Source organism: Leucoraja erinacea, chromosome 29 (assembly GCF_028641065.1).
Source record: "Leucoraja erinacea ecotype New England chromosome 29, Leri_hhj_1, whole genome shotgun sequence".
NCBI classification, from domain to species: Eukaryota; Metazoa; Chordata; class Chondrichthyes; order Rajiformes; family Rajidae; genus Leucoraja; species Leucoraja erinaceus.
This window is the reverse complement of record NC_073405.1, coordinates 14,370,373-14,391,291: the sequence shown is the minus strand read 5'-3', so window position 1 is coordinate 14,391,291 and position 20,919 is coordinate 14,370,373. Positions and strand designations below refer to the sequence as shown.

The following is a 20,919-nucleotide window of genomic DNA, read 5'->3' as shown; positions in this document are numbered from 1 at the left end:
TCAGCTGTGCCAAGTGGTTTAGTTCTGCAAACTGAGGGGTAAGGAGATTTTGTTGCTGTTCAAATAGCACAATGACATCTTTAACATCACCTGGCAGAACAAGAACTAGTCTGGACTTTTGTCATCTAATCCATTGGGTTTGGACCTACACCCAGGACATTCCAATTCCCAGGAGTGCAAGTTACAAAAACCAATATAGACATTCACTGCTCCTTCCAAAATTAATTCATTGGCTTGGTCATCGACTTAAAGCTCTCCTCAGTCTAGAGCTTTCCACTGGCTTTGTAAATAGTCATTTTTAATTAAACTTACCAAAACTTTGTTGTCTTGTTTAGTAAGTGTGACAATTCGACTTTCTTCTAAGACGTTATCTCGGCTCGCTTGCTTGAGAGTGATGTCAACAATATCTGGGAAGTCACAGAAGGGCTGCCATTGCTAAAAAAAAATGAGGTACATCAAAGAGAGAGGATCTTTACATTCTCAATTCAGGTTGAGCATTAATTCGAACTGATGATAACAATTGTGTTGAGGGTACTACTACTGATGACATCTTGCTTGAAGGGCCAAATGGCCTACTCCTGCACCTATTGTCTATTGTTAAATCCTCGATCAAATCTCAGCCAAGCACCCCATCTATTGTTTGTGCCTTTAGAATGCTTGGTTCTAAACATCCTACAGGGCCACCGAATGTCACTTGTTTCATCTCCTGTTGCAGTAGAAAGCGTGTAAAAAGGTGAGTGGTTGGTGGAGATGGAAATGTAGACCGGGGAGTCACAAATGGACAATGTCTTCGGAACACCGAATAGAGAGGGCAGGAAAAGAACCATTGGGTGGTGAATATCCACAATTAGACCTTTGCTGGAGTCTTGAATCCATCTGTATGTGGCCCACCTCAGAGAGAACATCATGCCATGAAGAGTGGTCAGAGATTTTCCAGAGTAGTTAATGCCCTCCAAGCTGAGGGCATTAACATCTGGGCAGACGGGCAAGTGGGCTGCTCCTTAGAAAGTAGTTAATGAAAAGGCTCAAAACTATGAACGCCTTTCATAAAGTAAAAAACTCCCCTGGCAGGAAGATTAGTACTGACAGATTAAGAATAATCAGTAGGAAAAATGCTGAGTAGCAGTGTGCTGGTGATGTGGAAATGTATTTTTTACAAAGTAAACTGCTATTATCTGGAATGTATTTCCTGAAAGAACAGTGGAAACAGATTCAGAAGAAGTTTTGAAGTGGAAATGTTCATTTACAGGTAACCATTTAATAGAACTTCAAGTGAACTGGCATCACGACGATGGGTCAAATGTTCTTTCATTCACTGAGGTAGAGACGTGTTGGACCAGTACGTAAGGTTGGATCACATGTGAGAGTATTGGATTCAAAATTGGCTTGATGGTAGGAAAGAGGGTTGTCAGACTGAAACGTTGCCTATTTCCTTCGCTCCATAGATGCTGCTGCACCCGCTGAGTTTCTCCAGCATTTTTGTGTACCTTCGAAGGACTGGATGATCGTGGTGCAATTTGCCTAGGTTTAACTAAATGCAGAAGCTCCTTTCCCAAAATGCCAAAAGGCCAAAATGATACAGAAAGTAAACAAACCTCGTCTTCTTTTGTGCTCCACTGAACTCCATGCTCCCCGGAGACACAGATGAATTTGTATGCCTGGTTGGCTTGATGTTCCCGTGATTGATCTTTCACACGAAAGACCTCCTGACTGGGCATTGGTTCCAGGTTTTCCATGTCCAGGAGATATTTCAGCTTCAGACACCTGAGGTCGGTGTCACAGTGGCTCATCTTCTTCAGAAATTTGTAAAAATTCCTTCTGATCCTCTTTCTTGTCAGGAAGTTATGCTGCTGGATCTGTTGACGGAGAGATGCTGGAATGCAGGACTTGTAACTTTAAATGGAACAAGAATGATTTGGTTAGGTTGGGATTTAGACACCAATGTTTCAGAGTTAGAGGTTTTATGACCCTCCTGATGGAAGTCCTGATGGACCTCCTGATGGAGGGTCCTGATGGACCCTCCTTTAGGATTGGGCCCATCCTGCCTACAGAAAAAGACTCAAAGTGCTGAAATAACTCAGCGGGCCAGGCAGCATCTCTGAAGTGCATGGATAGGTACATTTCAAGTCGGGCCCCTTCTTCAGACTGGTCTGCACTTCACCTTGACTGGTCTGAAGAAGCATCCCATTCTGAAACATCGCCTATCCATGTTCTCCATAGATGCTGACTAACCCACTGAGTTACACAGCATTTTGTGTCTATTTTTGTACACCAGCATCTGCATTTCCTTGTTTCTACATTTCTGCCCACCTTGTCCTTGCCAACCATGCCACTAGAATGTAGGAAGTTGAGAGCCGGCCGTAGAGGTTAGTAAAATGATGAGGGGCATGGACATGAAAATGAATAAGAATCTTTTTCCAAGGTCGGGTGAGAGGGCATAGATTTAGGATGCGAGGGGAGTCATTTAAAGAAGATCTGAGGGGTAAGTTTTCATGCAGAGGATGATGAATGTCTGCAACGAGCTGCCAAAGAAGTTGGTTCACATAGACATTTACAGGGTTAAAAGACCTTGAGACAGAAATTTGGATTGGAAAGATGTAGAGGGATAAGTGGTTAATGAGGCCAAATGGGATGTCCGTAAATAGACATTGTGGTTGACATGGATGAGATGGGCTGAAAGGACTTGTTTCTGTGATGTACAATTTTATGATTTATTAAACATCTTTTAAACTATTCTACCCTATCTCATCCACCCGTCAGATTATCAGTGTTACCGTCGAAGAAGTACTGAAGGTACTGTCGTGTATGAAGGTAGACAAATCTCCAGGGTCTGATCAGATATATCCGAGGACATTGCGGGAAACTAGAGAGGAAACGGGATGATCATGGGCCGACGCAGACTCAGTGGGCCGAACAGCCTCTGTATCTCTAAAGTCCAAAGTAAAGTCTAACAAAGTTACTTTACAAAGTTACTTCCCTTTACTGCATATAGTGGTTCAAACTCACAAAGTGACATCAACAACTTATTCTTCCTCTTTGGTCTTGTTATTGTAATTGTCAGGGAAGGGACACTGTAATCAGCTTTGCAGAGGAGAAAATTCACAGCACGTCTTAAAGGATGGTGGGAGCTGGCCTTGGTGCTCAGGACAAGGAATTCCAGGCACATCGGCTGTCTATGGATTCAGGTCCCACACCTCACCTCTGAGCACCAAAGCCTACCCCTGGAGTGGCATACAGAGGGAGTGCGCACCGTCTGAGGATCATATAGATGAGATGTTAGCCCTTTCCACTCTTTCGAAGCAATGCGGAGCAACTCTCCTATCCTGAGGTCAATATTCGTTTATATTTATCCGGATGTCCTCTCCTTGTTTGTGGGAGCTTACAGAGCTGCAGAAATAGGCTTGGGCAGCTTGCAACCCACATCTCATTTCAAGTAACTCCTGCTTTCTTTTCCCCTCTCATCCCCCCCCCCCCCCCCCCCCCCCCCCCCCAACCCTAGTTGTTCTACGAGTTCAGTCCTGACCTCGGTGCTGTCTGTGCGGAGTTTGCATATGTTCAAATGTCACCACAAATGTTTCCTCTCTATGTTCCTGTCATTCCTGGGACATTCTCACAAGGACCTTGTCCAAATTGGCTCCTTCTGTCTGGAAATTGCTTGGCAGTCGGAATGTGCTCCAAAGAAGTGACAACACATTGTGTTATTAATCTGACCAGTTAGATTACTCGATAGAATTATAGAATCATGCAGCATAGAAATGGCCCTTTGCCTATGCTGACTAAAATGCTCCATCTAGACTCGTTCCATTTGCCCACATTTGGTCCATGTCCCTCTGAATGTTTGTTATCTATGTACTTGTCCAAATGTTACCTTAAACCTATGGCGTCGGGTTTTTGATTCTTGTACTCAAGTTAAAAGACTCTGTACATTCATCTATTCCCTTCATGATTTTATGCACCTCTGTAAGATCTCCCTTCAGTCCCCTCTGCTCTAGGGATTAAAGCCAAATGCGTGTGGGTTTATAAGTTAATTGACCCCTGTAAATTGCCCCTAGTGTGTAGGGAGTGGATACAAAAGTGGGATAACATATGGAATTTGTGTAACGGCGGCATTCTCAGAGCGAGATGTTGGAAAAGGTTCACATCCAAGGTGGGAAGGGATGAGGCCATTCAGTCTGATACATGCTGGTAGCCTGAGGCATGCTGGTGCAGATGGGGTTGTGAACCTCCTCTTGGCCCAGTTCCAGCTCACTCTGACAGCACCTCCCGCAAGTAATTTCTTGCTCAGATAGACATCCAGTTGCTGCCCTTGCCTCAGTGTGCGAGTGCTGTTTACGGGAGGGAGAGTGAGGCTGAGGTCGCCATGTCTCACCTGATGTGGTCACAGATCTGTTGCAGACTCCATTTCCTCTCCTTTGATATCCGCATTATGTCCAGTACCGCCATCCCCAAACATTCCTCCTGCATCTGTAGGTCCAACGGGACCTTAATGAGCCCAGTGACAAAGTCGAAGCGTGCCTGCGGAGGAGGCACAGGAAACAACCATGATCAATGACGAGCGGATGCAGTGGCCCGGGTACTGGCATGGACTCGACTGCCTGCTCTCGTTGATCCAATTTCCCCTCATCTCCCCACCCCCCCACCTCCACTTACCACTTTCCTCACTCTGGCTTTATGCTTTGCAACTCTTCAAACCCGTCTCACACCTTCCTTTCTTATATCTGGCCTTTGTTCTAACCATCTGCCTATCTAAAAAAAAAAACCCCTTGCCTCGTTGACCAATTTCCAGATATGCAGGTCCTGTCTCGCCCCTTTTCAAGCTTTCTTCTCCCCCTACAATCAGTCTGAAGAAGGGTGTCGACCCTAAACATCGCCTATCCACATTACCCAGAGATGCTGCCTGACCCGCCGAGTTTCTCCGGCACTTTGTGTCGTTTTTCTAATTTCTTCAACACTTCAGTGATATTTGACCGAACCTAAAGTGACTTCAGTTTGGAATGTTGTGCAGAGTATAAGGTTCAGCCATGGTTACATTTTGCAAACAGTAAAATGACTGCCTTCAAATATTCACATTGCGACAGCTGTTACAAATTCATAATTACCTGAGCAAAGAGATAGTCTATGACTGAGTAATCCAAAACAGTGCCAGCACATTCCTTTGTAAGACCATAACGATAAGATTTCTTGCTGCCTTGGCCAAACCAATTCGGGAAGAAAAATCTAGGCAAGCAGATAAAACAAGAATGGGTATCATTGTAACTGTGATAGCCAAGACAGAACTCAGAGCCTTGTGCAATAAAATGTGTGGGAAGGGACTGCAGATTTTTCAGAGTCTGTGGAAGTTTCTCAACCCGAAATGTCACCTGTTCCTTTTCTCCCGAGATGCTGCCTGACCCGTTGAGTTACTCCAGCTTTTTGTGTCTATCTCCCATGAGCGATAGTTGTCTTGTGATCTTGTTAGTGCCCCTTTACAGACTGTTTAAATAAGATGGTTGTTAACAGAGATCGCCATGTCTTCAATACTAAATTGTGTGTTACATCTTATCAGAGCAAACTGTTGTGACTGATTTGAGAAGGACTGATGGACTGAATGAGCGTAATCCCAAAACTTTTGTGGGATTGCTGTGTGTGGAATCCTCTTATAGAAATGTTTAAAATCATGAAGGACAGAGAGGGCAGAGAGAAGCTGTTTCTGCAGGCAGAGGGTCAAAAGGCAGAGGGTCAAAGGGCAGAGAGAAAGAATGAATGAAGTCACAAGGAAAAAAACCTAACATGAGAAAACTCTCCTTCTGCTGCAAGTTTTTAAGAGTTTGTTTATCTTTCATGTTCCTCTGTGTGACAGCAGCACCAGACAAGATTATATCATTGCTGAAGTATGTGGGCAGTTTTCTTGTCACAACCAACACTTTTGTTATCGTGAAAAATAAATAACTTAGCCCTTTGCGATGGTATGAACACATCCAACATGGTTGAGATTGGGCAGCATGGTGGCGCAGCAGTAGAGTTGCTCCCTTACAGCAGCAGAGACCCGGTTTGATCCTAACTGCAGGTGCTGGCTGTATGGACTTCCCCTGGCCTGCGTGGGTTTTCTCCGGAGCCTCCCATACTCCAAAGACGTACAGGTTTGAAGGCTAATTGGCTTGGTTAAATTGTAATTTGTCCCTAGTATGTGTAGGATAGTACACTATTGTGCAGTGATCGCTGGTCGACGTGGACTCGGTGGGTCGAAGGGCCTATTTCCGTGCTGTATCTTTAAACTAAACTTCTTATCGAGTCCACATCACAAGATTAGAAATTGTTCAGCCTGAGCTGAACACACTTCTCAGCATTTGCATGCATTGATCAGCCATGATCATATTGAATGGTGGTGCAGGCTCAAAGGGCCGAATGGCAAACGCCTGCACCTATTTTCTATGTTTCTATGACATCTTGCGCTTCTTGTGCATCTTGTGCGTAGTGTTGGAAAGATTGGTGGAAACAGGGCCGCGACGTGAACGCTCTTTCCTTAACCCCTAAACTAAACTTAACTAAACTAAATTGAGCATGCATGCAAGAGCCATTCTGCAGGAAAAGGACATTTAGCCCAGTGTGTCCATGCCATTTAAGAAAGACCATCTCTGGTCAAAGACCACTGACCCCATCTTGAGCATTTGACCTGCAATCCATGGCTCTTAAGGTACACTGCGTACTGCTTTGGCTATTGCCCGCAGTCTCCTGATCATCAGTGCCCTCACCGTGAATGCAGCACACCACGACTTACCTGAGGCGATAACGAAGGAGCTGTCGTGTGCACCCATCGACCTGGAAGATGTGGCTCGGAGGAAACCACACCTTGATGTCTTCAGTTGCGAGGGCAAAGAGACTGCTGTAGACCGGCAGGATCCCTGGGGATACAGACACATTCATCTATCAGAGTCGGACACAGAGAACTGGGCACTGGAACAATCCAATAGTTTTGTAAATAACATTCAAAATGGGATTGCAGATTAGTTTATTCGAGGAATCTATGTGTAGAATGTCAGTTTGTTTTTTCAATGTTGTGGTCATTGTGGTGAATATTATTTCCTTGTGAATTAATAATACTTCTCTATTCCTTGCTCCACTGGGTAACCAGTATGAGGTATATTTTATGGTCACAATTGCTGAAATAATATTTTTATTCCAGATTATTTTGTGATTAGAAAATAAATTTTCCAGCTGCCCTGGTGATTTTTGAAAAGTCTCCCAGTCAATAATTCTCTCTAATCATTTAACCATTAAGTTACCATCCTTCTTTCCATCTGACCGTTGCGGAGCCATTAAGCAGGGTTGTGATGCAGGCAGCTTCTGCGGATGAGCGGGCCAGTGTAAGGAGAGTTCGATCACCAGACATGGTCAGGGTGGGCAATGGGTGGGATCACTGGTTGTCGGATGGTGTTGGGATTGGAGAAACTTTCCGTGAGTAGATTTGTCCTGGGGAGGGGAGGAGTTTGGGCAGGAGTTATGTGATACTCGGATGTGACAAAGGGAATCACAAATTATAGCATCTAAAGGGGACTGGGCTGGTGTTAGACTCAGGAAAGGTTACCTGAAGCGAGCTCATGAACGAGTTCTGCTTCAGCATGAGGCGTACAATCAGACAGAATTAAAACAGGCCCTTCATTTCATTGAGTCCATACCAACCGCCCAGACACCAATTATGCTAATGCTTTTTAATTCTCTCCGCCTTCTCCTGAATACCCACAAATTCTATCACTCACCTACACGTTGACTCAATTCTATCACTCATTGACCTAGGGCCAATTTACGGCAGCTAATTAACCTATTAACCTGAATGATGATGGAATGCATGAGAAACCCGGAGCACCCAGGGGAAACTCTAGTGGTCAGTGAAAGAACGTGCAAACTCCACATTGACAGCACCAGAGGTCAGGATTGAAACTGGGCCATGAAGCTGTGTTATCAAGCCTGTGGCTTGCATTACCTGTGAGAGAGTGGTCTCTATAACTGGATGCAACCTGCACGCGTCCTGGTTTTTTGTGTGATAGTGCCAGAGGATTTACAGGGGGAAGTGCAGAATTGCTCTAGTCTTCCAATTGTTCCTAGCTTTTCATTGAAATTGAATGACACATTGCACCAAAACATGCCAGTCTAATGACTAGATATCTACAAACATGGGCATGAACCTTACCGCTGGCCTGTGCTGCAGAGATGCAGAGCTCCTCGGCTGTGTATCGCCCAGCGCTGAACTCCAGGGAGGTTGCGCCATGCTCCGCGGTGCCGTAGTAAAGATAGACCCTCAGGCCGGGCCCTTCCGATGCCGGCTGCTCACAAGCCGTACCCTCAACAGCATGCACTTTCCCCAGGCTTTGCAGTGCCGGCATCTTGAAAGAAGATGTTTCCTTTCAGCTGAAGAAAGATAAGAAAAATGTTTTATTTAACTTTGTGACCTCAATGTCTGTGTCCCAGTGCCCACAAACTACATGGGAGCGATCTAAATGTATCCCATTCATAGCTCTAACTTTGTAGACATGCCCTATACAATCTCCAAACCCACATGTGGCAATACTCCAGCAGAATTAATTATAATCTGTATCTGCCATTGTGAATCAATTTAAACTATTAGACATTTAGATCAGTCCAAAGACGGGTTCAACCCAATCCATTTTTGCCAGGGAAGCTGCCTGACCCGTTGAGTTAAGGGGCTGTCCCACTTGGGCGACCTAATCCGCGAGTTCTGGCGCGTTTGCCCTCATACTCGCAGCATGGTCGACACAGGGTCATAGGAGGTCTTTGTAACTCTCCTTCATGCTCGAGAGTAGTCCCCGTGTACTCGAGGCCTCAGCTAGGTCGCGGCGTATTTTTCAACATGTCGCCGTGGAAAAAATCGATACTTTTTTAACTCGTAGGTTTAGTCGTAGTAGCTCGTAGTAGGTCGGCATGTTAGTCGTAGGTAATCGAGGATAGTCGAAGGTAGTTGTAGAGGTAGTTGTAGATAGTCTTCATCATAGTCGAAGGGAGGTCGAAGGAGATCGAAGGAGGTCGTCTTCACTCTCCACTATTCGATGTCCAATTTCCCAAAGCCAGTCGTAGCTAGTAGTAGCTGTTCGAAGCAAGTCTTCTACACAGTCGAAGGAAGTCTTCAGCATGATATTTTTTCAAACTCTTCTAAACTCGCCAATTAGGTCGCCCAAATGGAACAGCCCCTTTACTCCAGCATTTTGTGTCTTTCTTTTTTTTTCGTAAACTGCCATCTGCAGTTCCTTGTTTCTATATTCTGAATCAGTCTTATCACTGATTACCATGGTTTCACTGGCACAGTCACTGCCTCACGACTCCAGCAACTCCGGGGAGAATTCTGCCCACAGTTTTATTTGTGCAAAGCCAATGAACTCAGACGTTCAAGCAACATTTGTTAATGGAAAGGAATGATCGCCGATTCACATCAAAACCCTGCATCAGGAGAGTCGAGTATCTGCAGACTCTTGTGTCTCTGCCTTTGTGGAGTTTACACGGTTTCTTTGTGATTACCTGGATCTCGCCTCAAAGACGCCATTTAAAAACAGCCGCACTGCTGAGTCCTGAACGGCTTGAGTTGGAGGACCACGTCTCCTGTGGGGGCTACGGGTAGGGAACGGCTGCGTTGGGGGAGCAGACCCAACGGGTCTGCACTTGGTCTAGTTTCCTCTAAATTTAGGTTTCAACACACAAGCACACACCAACTGCATGCATGTTACAGTGCCGTCACTGCGATGTTATCTCAAGGTATTTCACTGGAGGTTTTCACAACAACATTTGACGCCACCATCACTTTTAGAGACATCAGGAGAGGTGATTATACGCTCTGTCTTGGAGGCGAGAGAGGTTGAAGGGTTCAGGGGAGATTATTTCAGGAATCAGGACAATTGAAGGAATAGAACATAGAACAGTGCAGCTAAGGAACAGGCCCTTTGGTCTACAATATGATGCCAAGGGATTCCATTCCCTGAAAATCATGTGCCTTTCTAAAGGGCTCTATCATATTTGCCTCCATCACCACTTCTGGCAGTGAATTTCTGTTTGGCCATTAACAATGGAGCAGAAGTGCCTCAAAACAACAATTTTAAGGCAAAGTTTAGTTTAGTTTAGTTTAGTTTAGTTTAGTTTACATTATGGTTATGATGCCAGCTCAATAACCTGGCTCTCAACACCAGCAAAACCAAGGAATTGATTGTGGACTTTGGAAGGGGTAGGATGGGGACCCATAGTCCCGTTTATATCAACGGGTCGATGTTGGAGAGGGTCAAGAGCTTCAAATACCTGAGCGAGCATATCTCTGAAGATCACTCCTGGTCCGAGAACACTGATGCAATGATAAAGAAAGCACATCAACGCCTCCACTTCCTGAGAAGATTACGGAGAGTCGGTATGTCAAGGCGGACTCTCTCGAACTTCTACAGGTGCACAGTAAAGAGGATGCTGACTAGTTGCATCGTGGCTTGGTTCAGCAACTTGAGCGGCCAGGAGCGGAAAAGACTGCAAAAAGTAGTAAACACTGCCTAGTCCATCATCGGCTCTGACCTCCCTACCATCGAGGGGAACTATCGCAGTCGCTGCCTCAAAAAGGCTGCCAGCATCATCAAGGATCCACACCATCCTGGCCACTCACTCATGTCCCCGCTGCCTTCAGGTATAAGGTACAGGAGCCTGAAATCTGCAACATCCAAGTTCAGGAATAGCTACTTCCCCACAGCCATCAGGCTATTAAACTCAACTCAAACAAAACTCTGAACATTAATAGCCCATTGCACTTTATCTGATTATTTATGTGTGTTTCAATATATTCAATAGTATATGGTCACACTGATCTGTTCTGTATTTATTTATGCCAACTATATTATGTTGTGCTGAAGCAAAGCAAGAATTTCATTGGCCTATCTGGGACACATGACAATAAACTCTCTTGAATCTTGAATCTTTATTGTCTTGTATACAGGAAAAGCTTTTGTTGTGTGCTAACCAGTCAGCAGCAGGACAATACATGATGTGACATGGCCTTTATTTGCATTTCCTGGCCTGTTTATACAGATGCCTAACATCGTATGCATGTTGCTGTCATATCGGCTTTCACCACTTCCTCTGGTAGCGCATTCCAGCACCCACCACTCACTTGGCCTGCACATCCCCATTAAACTTTTCCTCTCACTTTAAAGCTGTGCCGTCTAGTTTGTAGTTTAGAGCTCCCGTGCAGAAACAGGGCCTTTGGCCCACCAAATCTGTGTTGACAAACGATCAACTCTACTCTATTTGTTTAAGAAGGAACTGCAGATGCTGGAAAATAGAAGGTAGACAAAAATGCTGGAGAAACTCAGCGGGTGAGGCAGCATCTATGGAGCGAAGGAAGACAAAAATGCTGGAGAACTGTACACTAGTTCTAAATTATCTCAGTTTTGCGTACAACACACTAGGTGCAATTTACAGAAGCCAATTAACCTACAAACTTGCATGTCTTGAGGGAGGAAACCAGAGCACCCAGAGAAAACCCATGAGGCCACAGGGAGAACATACAATCTCTGTACAGAGAGCACCCGTAATCAGGATCAAACCCAGGTCTCTGGCGCTGCAAGGCAGCAACTCCTACTATGCACCATTATGCCGATCATAGTATTTGATATTTCCATCCTGGGAAAAAGACACTGACTATCTACCCTATCCATATAATTCAACATTTTATAAACATCTATCATCCTCTGACGCTCCTGTCACTCCCCGGGACAGTACGCCCCTTCCTGCGCCATCGCATCTTTACTATAGATGAGGAAGGCCGGCGGAGGTTTCCAACCGGACTTTCGGAGAGTCCCGAAGCAGCCCCGCCGCCAGCAGCCCCGCCCCCAGCAGCAGCCGAACAGCGCGACAATGCCGCCAAACAGAAAGCGGAGAGTCTGATCCCAGCGGAGGAGAGCATTCCGTGCCCGCTGTGAATCCCAAACGCACTGCCATTGCAACGCCCCGCAGCTCCACCCCTTTCCCCTCTGGTCCCCCTCACTGGCTCCTGCCCCCTCCCCCGTGATACCCCCCTCTCCCCATGGCTCTTCCCCCGTCTTTTCTCCGAGCTCCCGCCCTCCCGCCGGCGCGGCCGTAGCTGCTGGTGCTTCCGGGCCAAACCGAGGCCTGGCTCTGAGGGCGCTGACAGCTGATGCTCCTCCGGGGCATGCAGGAAGTGAGAGGAGCAGCAACCTCGAGATTCTGGGGAGGAAGAGTGGGGAGGAGAGGGGATACAGGGAGAGGAGGGTAGGAGGGAGGGGAGAGGAGTTATGGAGGGAGTGAGTGACTGATGCTAGGGTAAAGGCGAGGGAGGGAGAGGTCAGGGAGGGATTGGGAGAGGGGAAGAGGAGAGGGGAAAGAAGTGGGAGGGTGGAGCAGGTGGAGAGAGTGCGAGGGATGAGGGAAATGAGCTGCGCCTGTGCAGTTGGGGGCTATGGGTGAGTGGTGGAATATTGCACTGGGGGACCAAGCCTCCTGTGTGACAGGGACCCAATGGGTCCCACTTAATCTAGTAACATTATAAGGGGCATAGATAGGATGAAGACAGCCCGAATCTCTTTCTCCATAGTAGGATTTCAATAACAAGAGGACATAGGTGGAGCACCCATAGGCCTACTGTCCTTGTCCTTTACAGCAGAAGTCATGGATCTGTGAGTTCCTGGCAGAATTGCGGAGACAAATAACTGCAGGACATATGGTGGAAGGGCATCAGTGTGCTAGTGACGGAGGTACGATGTGTTTGGGCTGGAGAGTTAGGTGCCATTCAAATATGCTGCTCTCCCCTGGGTGCTGCTTCTTGAGCTTCATGAGAATCGTTGAAATTGCACAAATGCAAAGCATTCCATCACAGTCCGGAGTTGAGTTGTTGGTTTCATGGAGTCATTCATCACAGGAAATCCATCATTAGATCGGCTCTTGAATTTGCCTGGTTAAGTGACTGGTCTATCAGCAATCTTACTGCAATACTGAACTAAAAATATAACACGTAGCAATTCAGCCAACATCTGTGGAAATGTAACAGTTGACTCGATGTTTTGGCCACTTCAGCGGGGCTGGGTGATGTTCACTTGGTGAAGGATTGCTCACCTCTCAACCCTCACCCCTCACCCTCCCCCCACCACAAACTCAGTGACAAATTGTTGCTTCACACTTAGTAATGTTTGGACTTTACATTTCTTGTTCTCGCTGTGATAGGCCACTTTTGATGTGGGTGTGGTGAGTTACTGTTCGCCTTGCGTGTGTTGTGGCTTGTGTGAAATGATGTCAGAGCCAGCCACTTCGGATGTTGCAGGAAATAGAACGCCTTGTTTACCAGAAGTGCACGCTGCCTTTGCTGCTCAGTCACTTGGACCTGTTGAAATAGGCTTTTACCATCACTCACAATGGTGGAAAAAAAGAGTAATGCAAAATTGCTGTCACCCAAAACAACAGTGGCCAAAACTCTGTTTTGTTTCAGATACATGAATAGACCATGAACATTCCAGTGCTTTGCATACACAATGGAGTGGTTAAACCAGGGTATGAAGAAGGGTCTCGACCCGAAATGTTACATATTCCTCTCCACCAGAGATGCTGCCTGACCCGCTAAATCAATCCAGCATTTTGTGTCTAAGGAGCAACAGATACTGGTTTACACCGAAGATAGACACAAATTGCTGGAGCAACTCAGTGGCATCCCTGGATAGAAGGAATGGGTGATGTTTCGGGTCAAGATCCTTCTTCAGTCTGAAGTTACTCCAGCATTTTGTGTTTATCTTCGATGTAAACCGGCATCTGCTGTTTCTTCTTACACATCCTCTGGAAATTGTAATTCCAAAAATGAAGAATCTTCTTTTTGCCTTTTTGCCTTTTATGGTCAGGGGCATTCTTGCCCCCTCCCTAAGCCCCACTGAAGGTGGTGTTCAGCTGCTGTCTATCTGGTGAACTTTCTCCCAGGTACTCACAGACAGAGCTCCAGGATTCAGGGCCAGTGATGATGAAGGGCCAGTGTTCCAGCTCGCTCCGGGCTTGTGCCGTGTAGGTGATGGAAAACTCAGGTGATGAAACTCGCGCCAGCGTACCCAGCGCTCCCGTCACACTGATGAAATACACGGCCACACAACGTCACAGTTCCTGGTGGCCCAGAATCACCGGTACATCCCGTAGCTGTGCTTCATCTTCCCCTCCTCTCAGCTCCCCTCCTCTCAGCTCCCCTCCGCTCCCCTTCATTCCCCTCCACTTTCCTCAGCTACCCTCATCTCTTCTCGGTTTCCCTCAACTCCCCTCAGCTCCCATCAGCTCCCTTCATCCTCCCTCTGCTTCCCTCAGCCTCCTCGCCCCATCACTTCCCCACAGCCTCCCTCTGCCCCCCTGCCTCCCTCACCCCCTCAGCCTCCTCATTTGCCATCAGCTCACCACTCTCCATTCTCCGAAGCATCAACGTCAGGGCCTAGTGGATTCCAGGTCGAAACTCACCAGTAAATGCTGGTAATAGAATTACTGTCAGTTTTGAGGTTATTAATTTGAAGAATGTTGAGTTTTCTTTCACACGGAATCTGCAACCATCTGTGTTTGCTGAGATTCCGTGATCTCCAGGGCAGCTGCTCGCTCCAGCAACTTCCTTAATACTTCTTGATCCTGCAGTCATTTACAAGAATGAAACAATAGCAGCAAACTCGGGCTGCCCTCGTTCCTTCCCGGCCCTGCCTGTCCCAGCTCCGCGTACGTGTTTCTCACTTCCTGGATCGGGGCACAGATCAAGGACAGACCACAGAATAGGATGACTAACATATGAACCAGGATGACTAACCCCAGGATTGCAGACACAAGATGCTGGTATCTGAAGCAAACAACAAAAGGATGGAGAATCTCAGTGGGTCAGGAGGGAATGAATTCCATCCATAGACGCTGCCTGACCCATTGAGTTCCTCCAGCCTTTTGTTTTGTTGATGAACATTCCCTCTCTGTTGCCTTCACTGATGCTGCCTAGTTGATGTTTGTTCAACAGAATGTAGTGAACAATGTATCTTGGCCCATCTGCTGGGTGATAGTGTCTCCATCCTGCACCCTCCCCACCTCCCCCCAAGGAATGTCTCTTCCTCCTCTCTCACAATTCCACCAAACTCCACCAAACTCCAAATGTGAACTAGTTTTTCTGTCGGATTCTCAGTACCACAGCACCTTTCACAAGGCAAGACATTCACAGACAATGAATTAGCTAAAAGTAGAGTCTCGACAGACTTGGATTTGCGGAAGAAACATAGAAACATAGAAAATAGGTGCAGGAGTAGGCCATCTGCACCGCCATTCAATATCATCATGGCTGATCATCCAACTCAGTATCCTGTACCTCCCTCTCCATTAAGAGTTTCTTACAGACTATCCAATCTAAACCTTTCATAATTATGCAATTATGGAATTCCAGAAGCCAGTTGCAGATAGAGATCTCAAGCCGAAGGTCTAAATGATTAGAGTTGAGTTTATTCGATATGATGGAGTTGAAGGCCTAGTCATAGTCAACGAGTAGCAACCTGACATCAGGAAGCAAGATGCTCTGGAGAGGGAAACTAGAGATCTGAAGAGCTACATAGAACAAATGAATGAAGGGACAAATCAAAGCCAGCAAAGATGTTCAAGGAGAGGTGGAGCCCACCATGGTCTGTTGTTGGCTGTGGGGAAGGCGTCACCCATCCATGTTCTCTAGAGATGCTGCCTTATGCTGCCAGAGATTAGTATACAAACTTAAAGCACATGGCATTGGGGGTTCAGTATTGATGTGGATAGAGAACTGTCTGGCAAACAGGAAGCAAAGAGTAGGAGTAAACGGGTCCTTTTCACAATGGCAGGCAGTGACTAGTGGGGTACTGCAAGGCTCAGTACTGGGACCCCAGCTATTTACAATATATATTAATGATCTGGATGAGGGAATTGAAGGCAATATCTCCAAGTTTGCGGATGACACTAAGCTGGGGGGCAGTGTTAGGTGTGAGGAGGATGCTAGGAGACTGCAAGGTGACTTGGATAGGCTGGGTGAGTGGGCAAATGTTTGGCAGATGCAGTTTAATGTGGATAAATGTGAGGTTATCCATTTTGGTGGCAAAAACGGGAAAGCAGATTATTATCTAAACGGTGGCCGATTGGGAAAGGGGGAGATGCAGCGAGACCTGGGTGTCATGGTACACCAGTTATTGAAGGTAGGCATGCAGGTGCAGCAGGCAGTAAAGAAAGCGAATGGCATGTTGGCTTTCATAGCAAGAGGATTTGAGTATAGGAGCAGGGAGGTTCTACTGCAGTTGTATAGGGTCTTGGTGAGACTACACCTGGAGTATTGCGTGCAGTTTTTGGTCTCCAAATCTGAGGAAGGACATTATTGCCATAGAGGGAGTGCAGAGAAGGTTCACCAGACTGATTCCTGGGATGTCAGGACTGTCTAATGAAGAAAGACTGGATAGACTTGGTTTATACTCTCTAGTAGTTAGGAGATTGAGAGGGGATCTTATAGAAACTTACAACATTCTTAAGGGGTTGGACAGGCTAGATGCAGGAAGATTGTTCCCGATGTTGGGGAAGTCCAGGACAAGGGGTCACAGCTTAAGGATAAGGGGGAAATCCTTTAAAACCGAGATGAGGAGATCTTTTTTCACACAGAGAGTGGTGAATCTCTGGAACTCTCTGCCACAGAGGGTAGTTGAGGCCAGTTCATTGGCTATATTTAAGAGGGAGTTAGATGTGGCCCTTGTGGCCAAGGGGATCAGAGGGTATGGAGAGAAGGCAGGTACGGGATACTGAGTTGGATGATCAGCCATGATCATATTAAATGGCGGTGCAGGCTCGAAGGGCCGAATGGCCTACTCCTGCACCTAATTTCTATGTTTCTATGTTTCTATTATCCGCTGAGTTACTCCAGCACTTTGTTTCCTGTGTTTGTAAAGCAGTATCTTCACTTCCTTATGTCCACAAATAAGCTGACCTCTATTTGTCAGCAGCATTCCACTGTGCCTGGCTCTGTGTGTAACTGAGCATCTTGTGAAACAGTTCGTGTTAAACCAGGAAGCACAGTTAATAATAATAATAATTATAATAAATACTTTATTAATCCCCTTTTCAGGGGAAATTCAGATGTCCTCTGAAGTTCCCAGCACAACACTGCCTTACTAGAACATGTGCACCATCTCCTGGAAACCTCCTTTCACAATAAATAGGAACTTGCCTCATTTTGGATTTCCCTGAAATATTAAGTTATAGTATGGGTCATAAATGCCCACACACATTGAGCAGCAGCTGTGGAAATCAAACATTTGCAGTTGCCTCAACCTCTATTCATCTGATTTCATCATCACCGAATGTAATCCCACTACGGGATTGTGCAGTGTAATGGCTGAACCTGCCGCGGATCCCACAATAAACAGCCACTTCAGTTCAATGACAGATTCCTTGGCTGGTGTGCACTGGGTACGTGATGCAACTGCAGACAGTGCTTCAGTGGTGTACTATCTGTCTGATGCACAGCCTCCTGCTGGTGGAGGTTCCTTCAGTCAGTCACGCCAAACAGGGTGACAGTACAAAACTGAGGCTGGTATGATTCCACTCCGAGCAGCATCTGCCATCCAGAACTGGGTACTGGAACGCCCACAGGACCCGACCCCAGGATCACACCTTACAGCAGTCAGGGCCTCAGGAGATGGGACCACAGAAGATGGGACCACAGGGTTCAGGGCCACTGGAGACAGGACCACAGGATCTGACCCACAGAAGATGGAGCCGCAGGAGATGAGACAACAGGAGTCAGGTCAACAACAGGAGACAAGATCACAAGAGAAGGGACTAGAGGATCAGACCACCGGGATTCAGGCCATAGGTGTCCACCACACATGAGTCGAGACAACAGGAGTCAGATCCACAGGATCGAATGTCCAGGATTCAAGGCCACAGGAAATTGAATCCCAGGAGTCAGGTCTATAGGAATCAGGTCCACCAGGATTCGGGACCACAGTAGTTAGACCTACATGAGTCGATACAACAGGAGCCAGGTCTACAGGAGGCAGGTCTACAGGACTGGGCCCCAGGATTGTACCTACAGGAGACAGGACCACGGGAACGGGCCCCCACAAGTCAGGACCCCAGGAGAGACTGCACTCATGTTCAGACACTAGAGGGAACCAAGGAACCAATCCCTAAGGGTCAAGATTTTGGCGCAAAGAACTGACATCCCACTGCAGTTCCAATACGATGACTAGTTTCAGATTTCCTCTCAGTTTTCGCGATATTCCACTAACTGCTGTTCCCGCGGAGTCCAAGGATGCTGCCTCTGGGCCTCTGCCTCACTTTCAACTCCAGCGTTAACTGAAAAAGAGGCCGTCTCTTCCTGGACAAATACTCATCTCCAAGACTTTATCTCCTATAGGCCAGTGGAGGCAACAATCCTGAGTTGATCCAGAGTGCAGAAGCAGCAGATTCCTTCACCGAAGGGGCTCGGGAAACACTCGGACTTCCATTGTAATTCCCTGCTGACTTCAGTCACCTGTCGGGCCAACCTTGAAAGTTCCAGTCATTGGGATTAGACCTCCCAAACTCTTGGTGTCTAACTCAGTCCATTGTGCACCAGACTGTTTGCATGAGCAGTAATGTTTAGATCATCAGGGGTATTCTGCTGCCTGACTTACTGAATCTGGCCCTAATTTAACTGGAACTACATGAGTAAAGATTTGTCATCACCACCCCACACTGCCATGCCTTTCACCAGGGGCAACAGATGCATAGAAACCATGATCTGCCGATTTCCCTTTCAACTCAGAAGAGCAAGCTGGTGATGGAGTTAGTGTAGATGATGGGGATGCAGTTTTAAGACTTCTGGTGGGGTGACATCAATAGACAATAGACAATAGGTGCAGGAGTAGGCCATTTGGCCCTTCGAGCCAGCACCGCCATTCAATGTGATCGTGGCTGATCATCCCAAATCAGTACCCCGTTCCTGCCTTCTCCCCATATCCCCTGACTCTGCTATTTTTAAGAGCCCTATCTAGCTCTCTCTTGAAAGCATCCAGAGAACCTGCCTCTGAGGCAGGGAATTCCACATCATTCCCTGTATTTCTCCTTGTCCCTGTCACAATTGCTGATCTGGTCATGCAAATGCCTAATGATGTCAGATGACCTACAGTGGCCTTGTTTACTGCACTGGTACCACCATGGGGCTGCTGAAACCATGGTGTCATGTCCTCCGATGTCCCACAACGCTGTTCGCTCTCTTGTCATTGTCAGTGTTGAAGGTTTTCATATAACCTTCAAGCACCCCTGAAAGTGTGGGGCTCCTGTTCTCCACTCCATCCTTCCTCCCCCACCCCTCACAACCTGCATCTCCTGGGCATGTGTCCTTCATTTACTAGTCATGTCATGTCTGAGCCCGCAAGGTCTCTGCCAGTTGGATGCCAGCTTGTTGGGCACTTTTACTACTGACTGTGTTGAGATGTTTGCTTTTCCAGAGAAGACATGAACATGTCATCCATTCCCTGCATATACATATGCCTATCCAAAAGACTATTAAATGCTACTAAATTACCTGCTTCAACTACCAACCTGGCAGCACATTCCAGGCGCTCACCACCTCCTGTATAAAAACATCGCCCCTCCCACCTCTTCTTTCAACTTTGCCCCTCTCAACTTAAAACTATGTCCTCTAGTATTTAATTTTCCCATCTGGGAAAATGATTCTGACTGGCTACCCAATCTACATCTCTCATAATTTTATTATACTTCTCACAGGTCTCCCCGCAGCTATTAGTGCTCCAGGGCAAACAATGTGTCGGTCCATCCTCTCCCTACAGCTAATACCCACTAATCCAGACATCATGCTGGTAAACATCCTCCGCACCTTTTACGAAGCCTCCACATCCTTCCTGTAATGAGGTGACCAGAACTGCACACATTAATTGAAACACAGCCTAACCAGTCCCATGAAGCAGCATCATGACTTCATGACTCTTATATTCAATACCGTGACCTGTGAAAGCAAGCACAAGACTTTAAGCCATAGGAACAGAATTAGGCCATTCAACCCATCTGCCATTCAGTCATGGCTGATCTACTTTTCCCTTTCAACCACATTCTCCTACCTTCTCCCCGTAACCTTTGACGGCCTTCTCAATCAAGAACCATTCAGTCTCCACCTTAAAAATACCTGTCTTGGGGTTCACAGCTGTCTGTGGCAAATGAATTCCACAGAATTACCTTCCTCTGGCTAAAGAAATTTCTCCAGATCTCCATTTTGAAGGCACATCCATTTATTCTGAGGATGTGCCCTCTGGTTCTAGACTCTCCCATTATTGGAAACAGCCTTTCCACATCCACTCCATCTAGACTTTTCATTATCCTGTAGGTTTCAATGAAATCTACCTTCATTCTTCTAAACTCCTGTGATTACCAGCCCATAGCCTTCAAACGCTCCTTATACCTCACCCCAATTGTCCCCTGGATCATTCTCGTAAATCTCTTCTGGACTCTCTCCAAAGCCAACATATCCTTCTTTAGATATGGGACAAAAATTGCTCACAATATATCCTTCTTTACCACGCTATACATTTGTGTTTCCACTTTTAGGGAGTTATGGGCTTAGACCCCAATATCCTTCTGCATATCAATGCTGTTAAGGGTCATTGCAATAATTTAATAATTTTGTTCCCTTTCATTTGATCTCCCATAGTGCAGCACCTCACACTTGCTCAGTTTAAACTCCATCCGCCATTTCTCTGCCCATTTCCGTAGATGATCTATATCCTCATAGTTCACGGCCCCGCAAACCTTGATGTCATCTGCAAACTTACTAACCAACCCGCCTGTGACACTAACATCTTGGGAATAAATGAAATACAATGGGCCAAAATGTCTCCACTAACTCTAGACTGTAGAAAGTAGAACAAGCTAGCACATGAGCAGGCCTCTGTCGAA

The 20,919-nt window shown here is 46.5% G+C and overlaps 1 protein-coding gene across 1 annotated transcript in view; it reads right to left on the bottom strand.

The window, feature by feature from the left end:
• LOC129711208 (tyrosine-protein kinase JAK2-like) overlaps positions 1-20,919 on the bottom strand; it is a 47,171-nt gene that overhangs the window by 22,737 nt on the left and 3,515 nt on the right. Inside the window, exons 2-7 of the mRNA XM_055658682.1 lie at positions 8,168-8,385; positions 6,758-6,881; positions 5,100-5,217; positions 4,370-4,515; positions 1,596-1,893; positions 313-435 (exon numbers count right to left, since the gene is read on the bottom strand). Coding sequence (XP_055514657.1) covers positions 313-435; positions 1,596-1,893; positions 4,370-4,515; positions 5,100-5,217; positions 6,758-6,881; positions 8,168-8,360 — 1,002 coding nt within the window. The 5' untranslated portion in view covers positions 8,361-8,385. The remainder of the gene's footprint in view (positions 1-312; positions 436-1,595; positions 1,894-4,369; positions 4,516-5,099; positions 5,218-6,757; positions 6,882-8,167; positions 8,386-20,919) is intronic.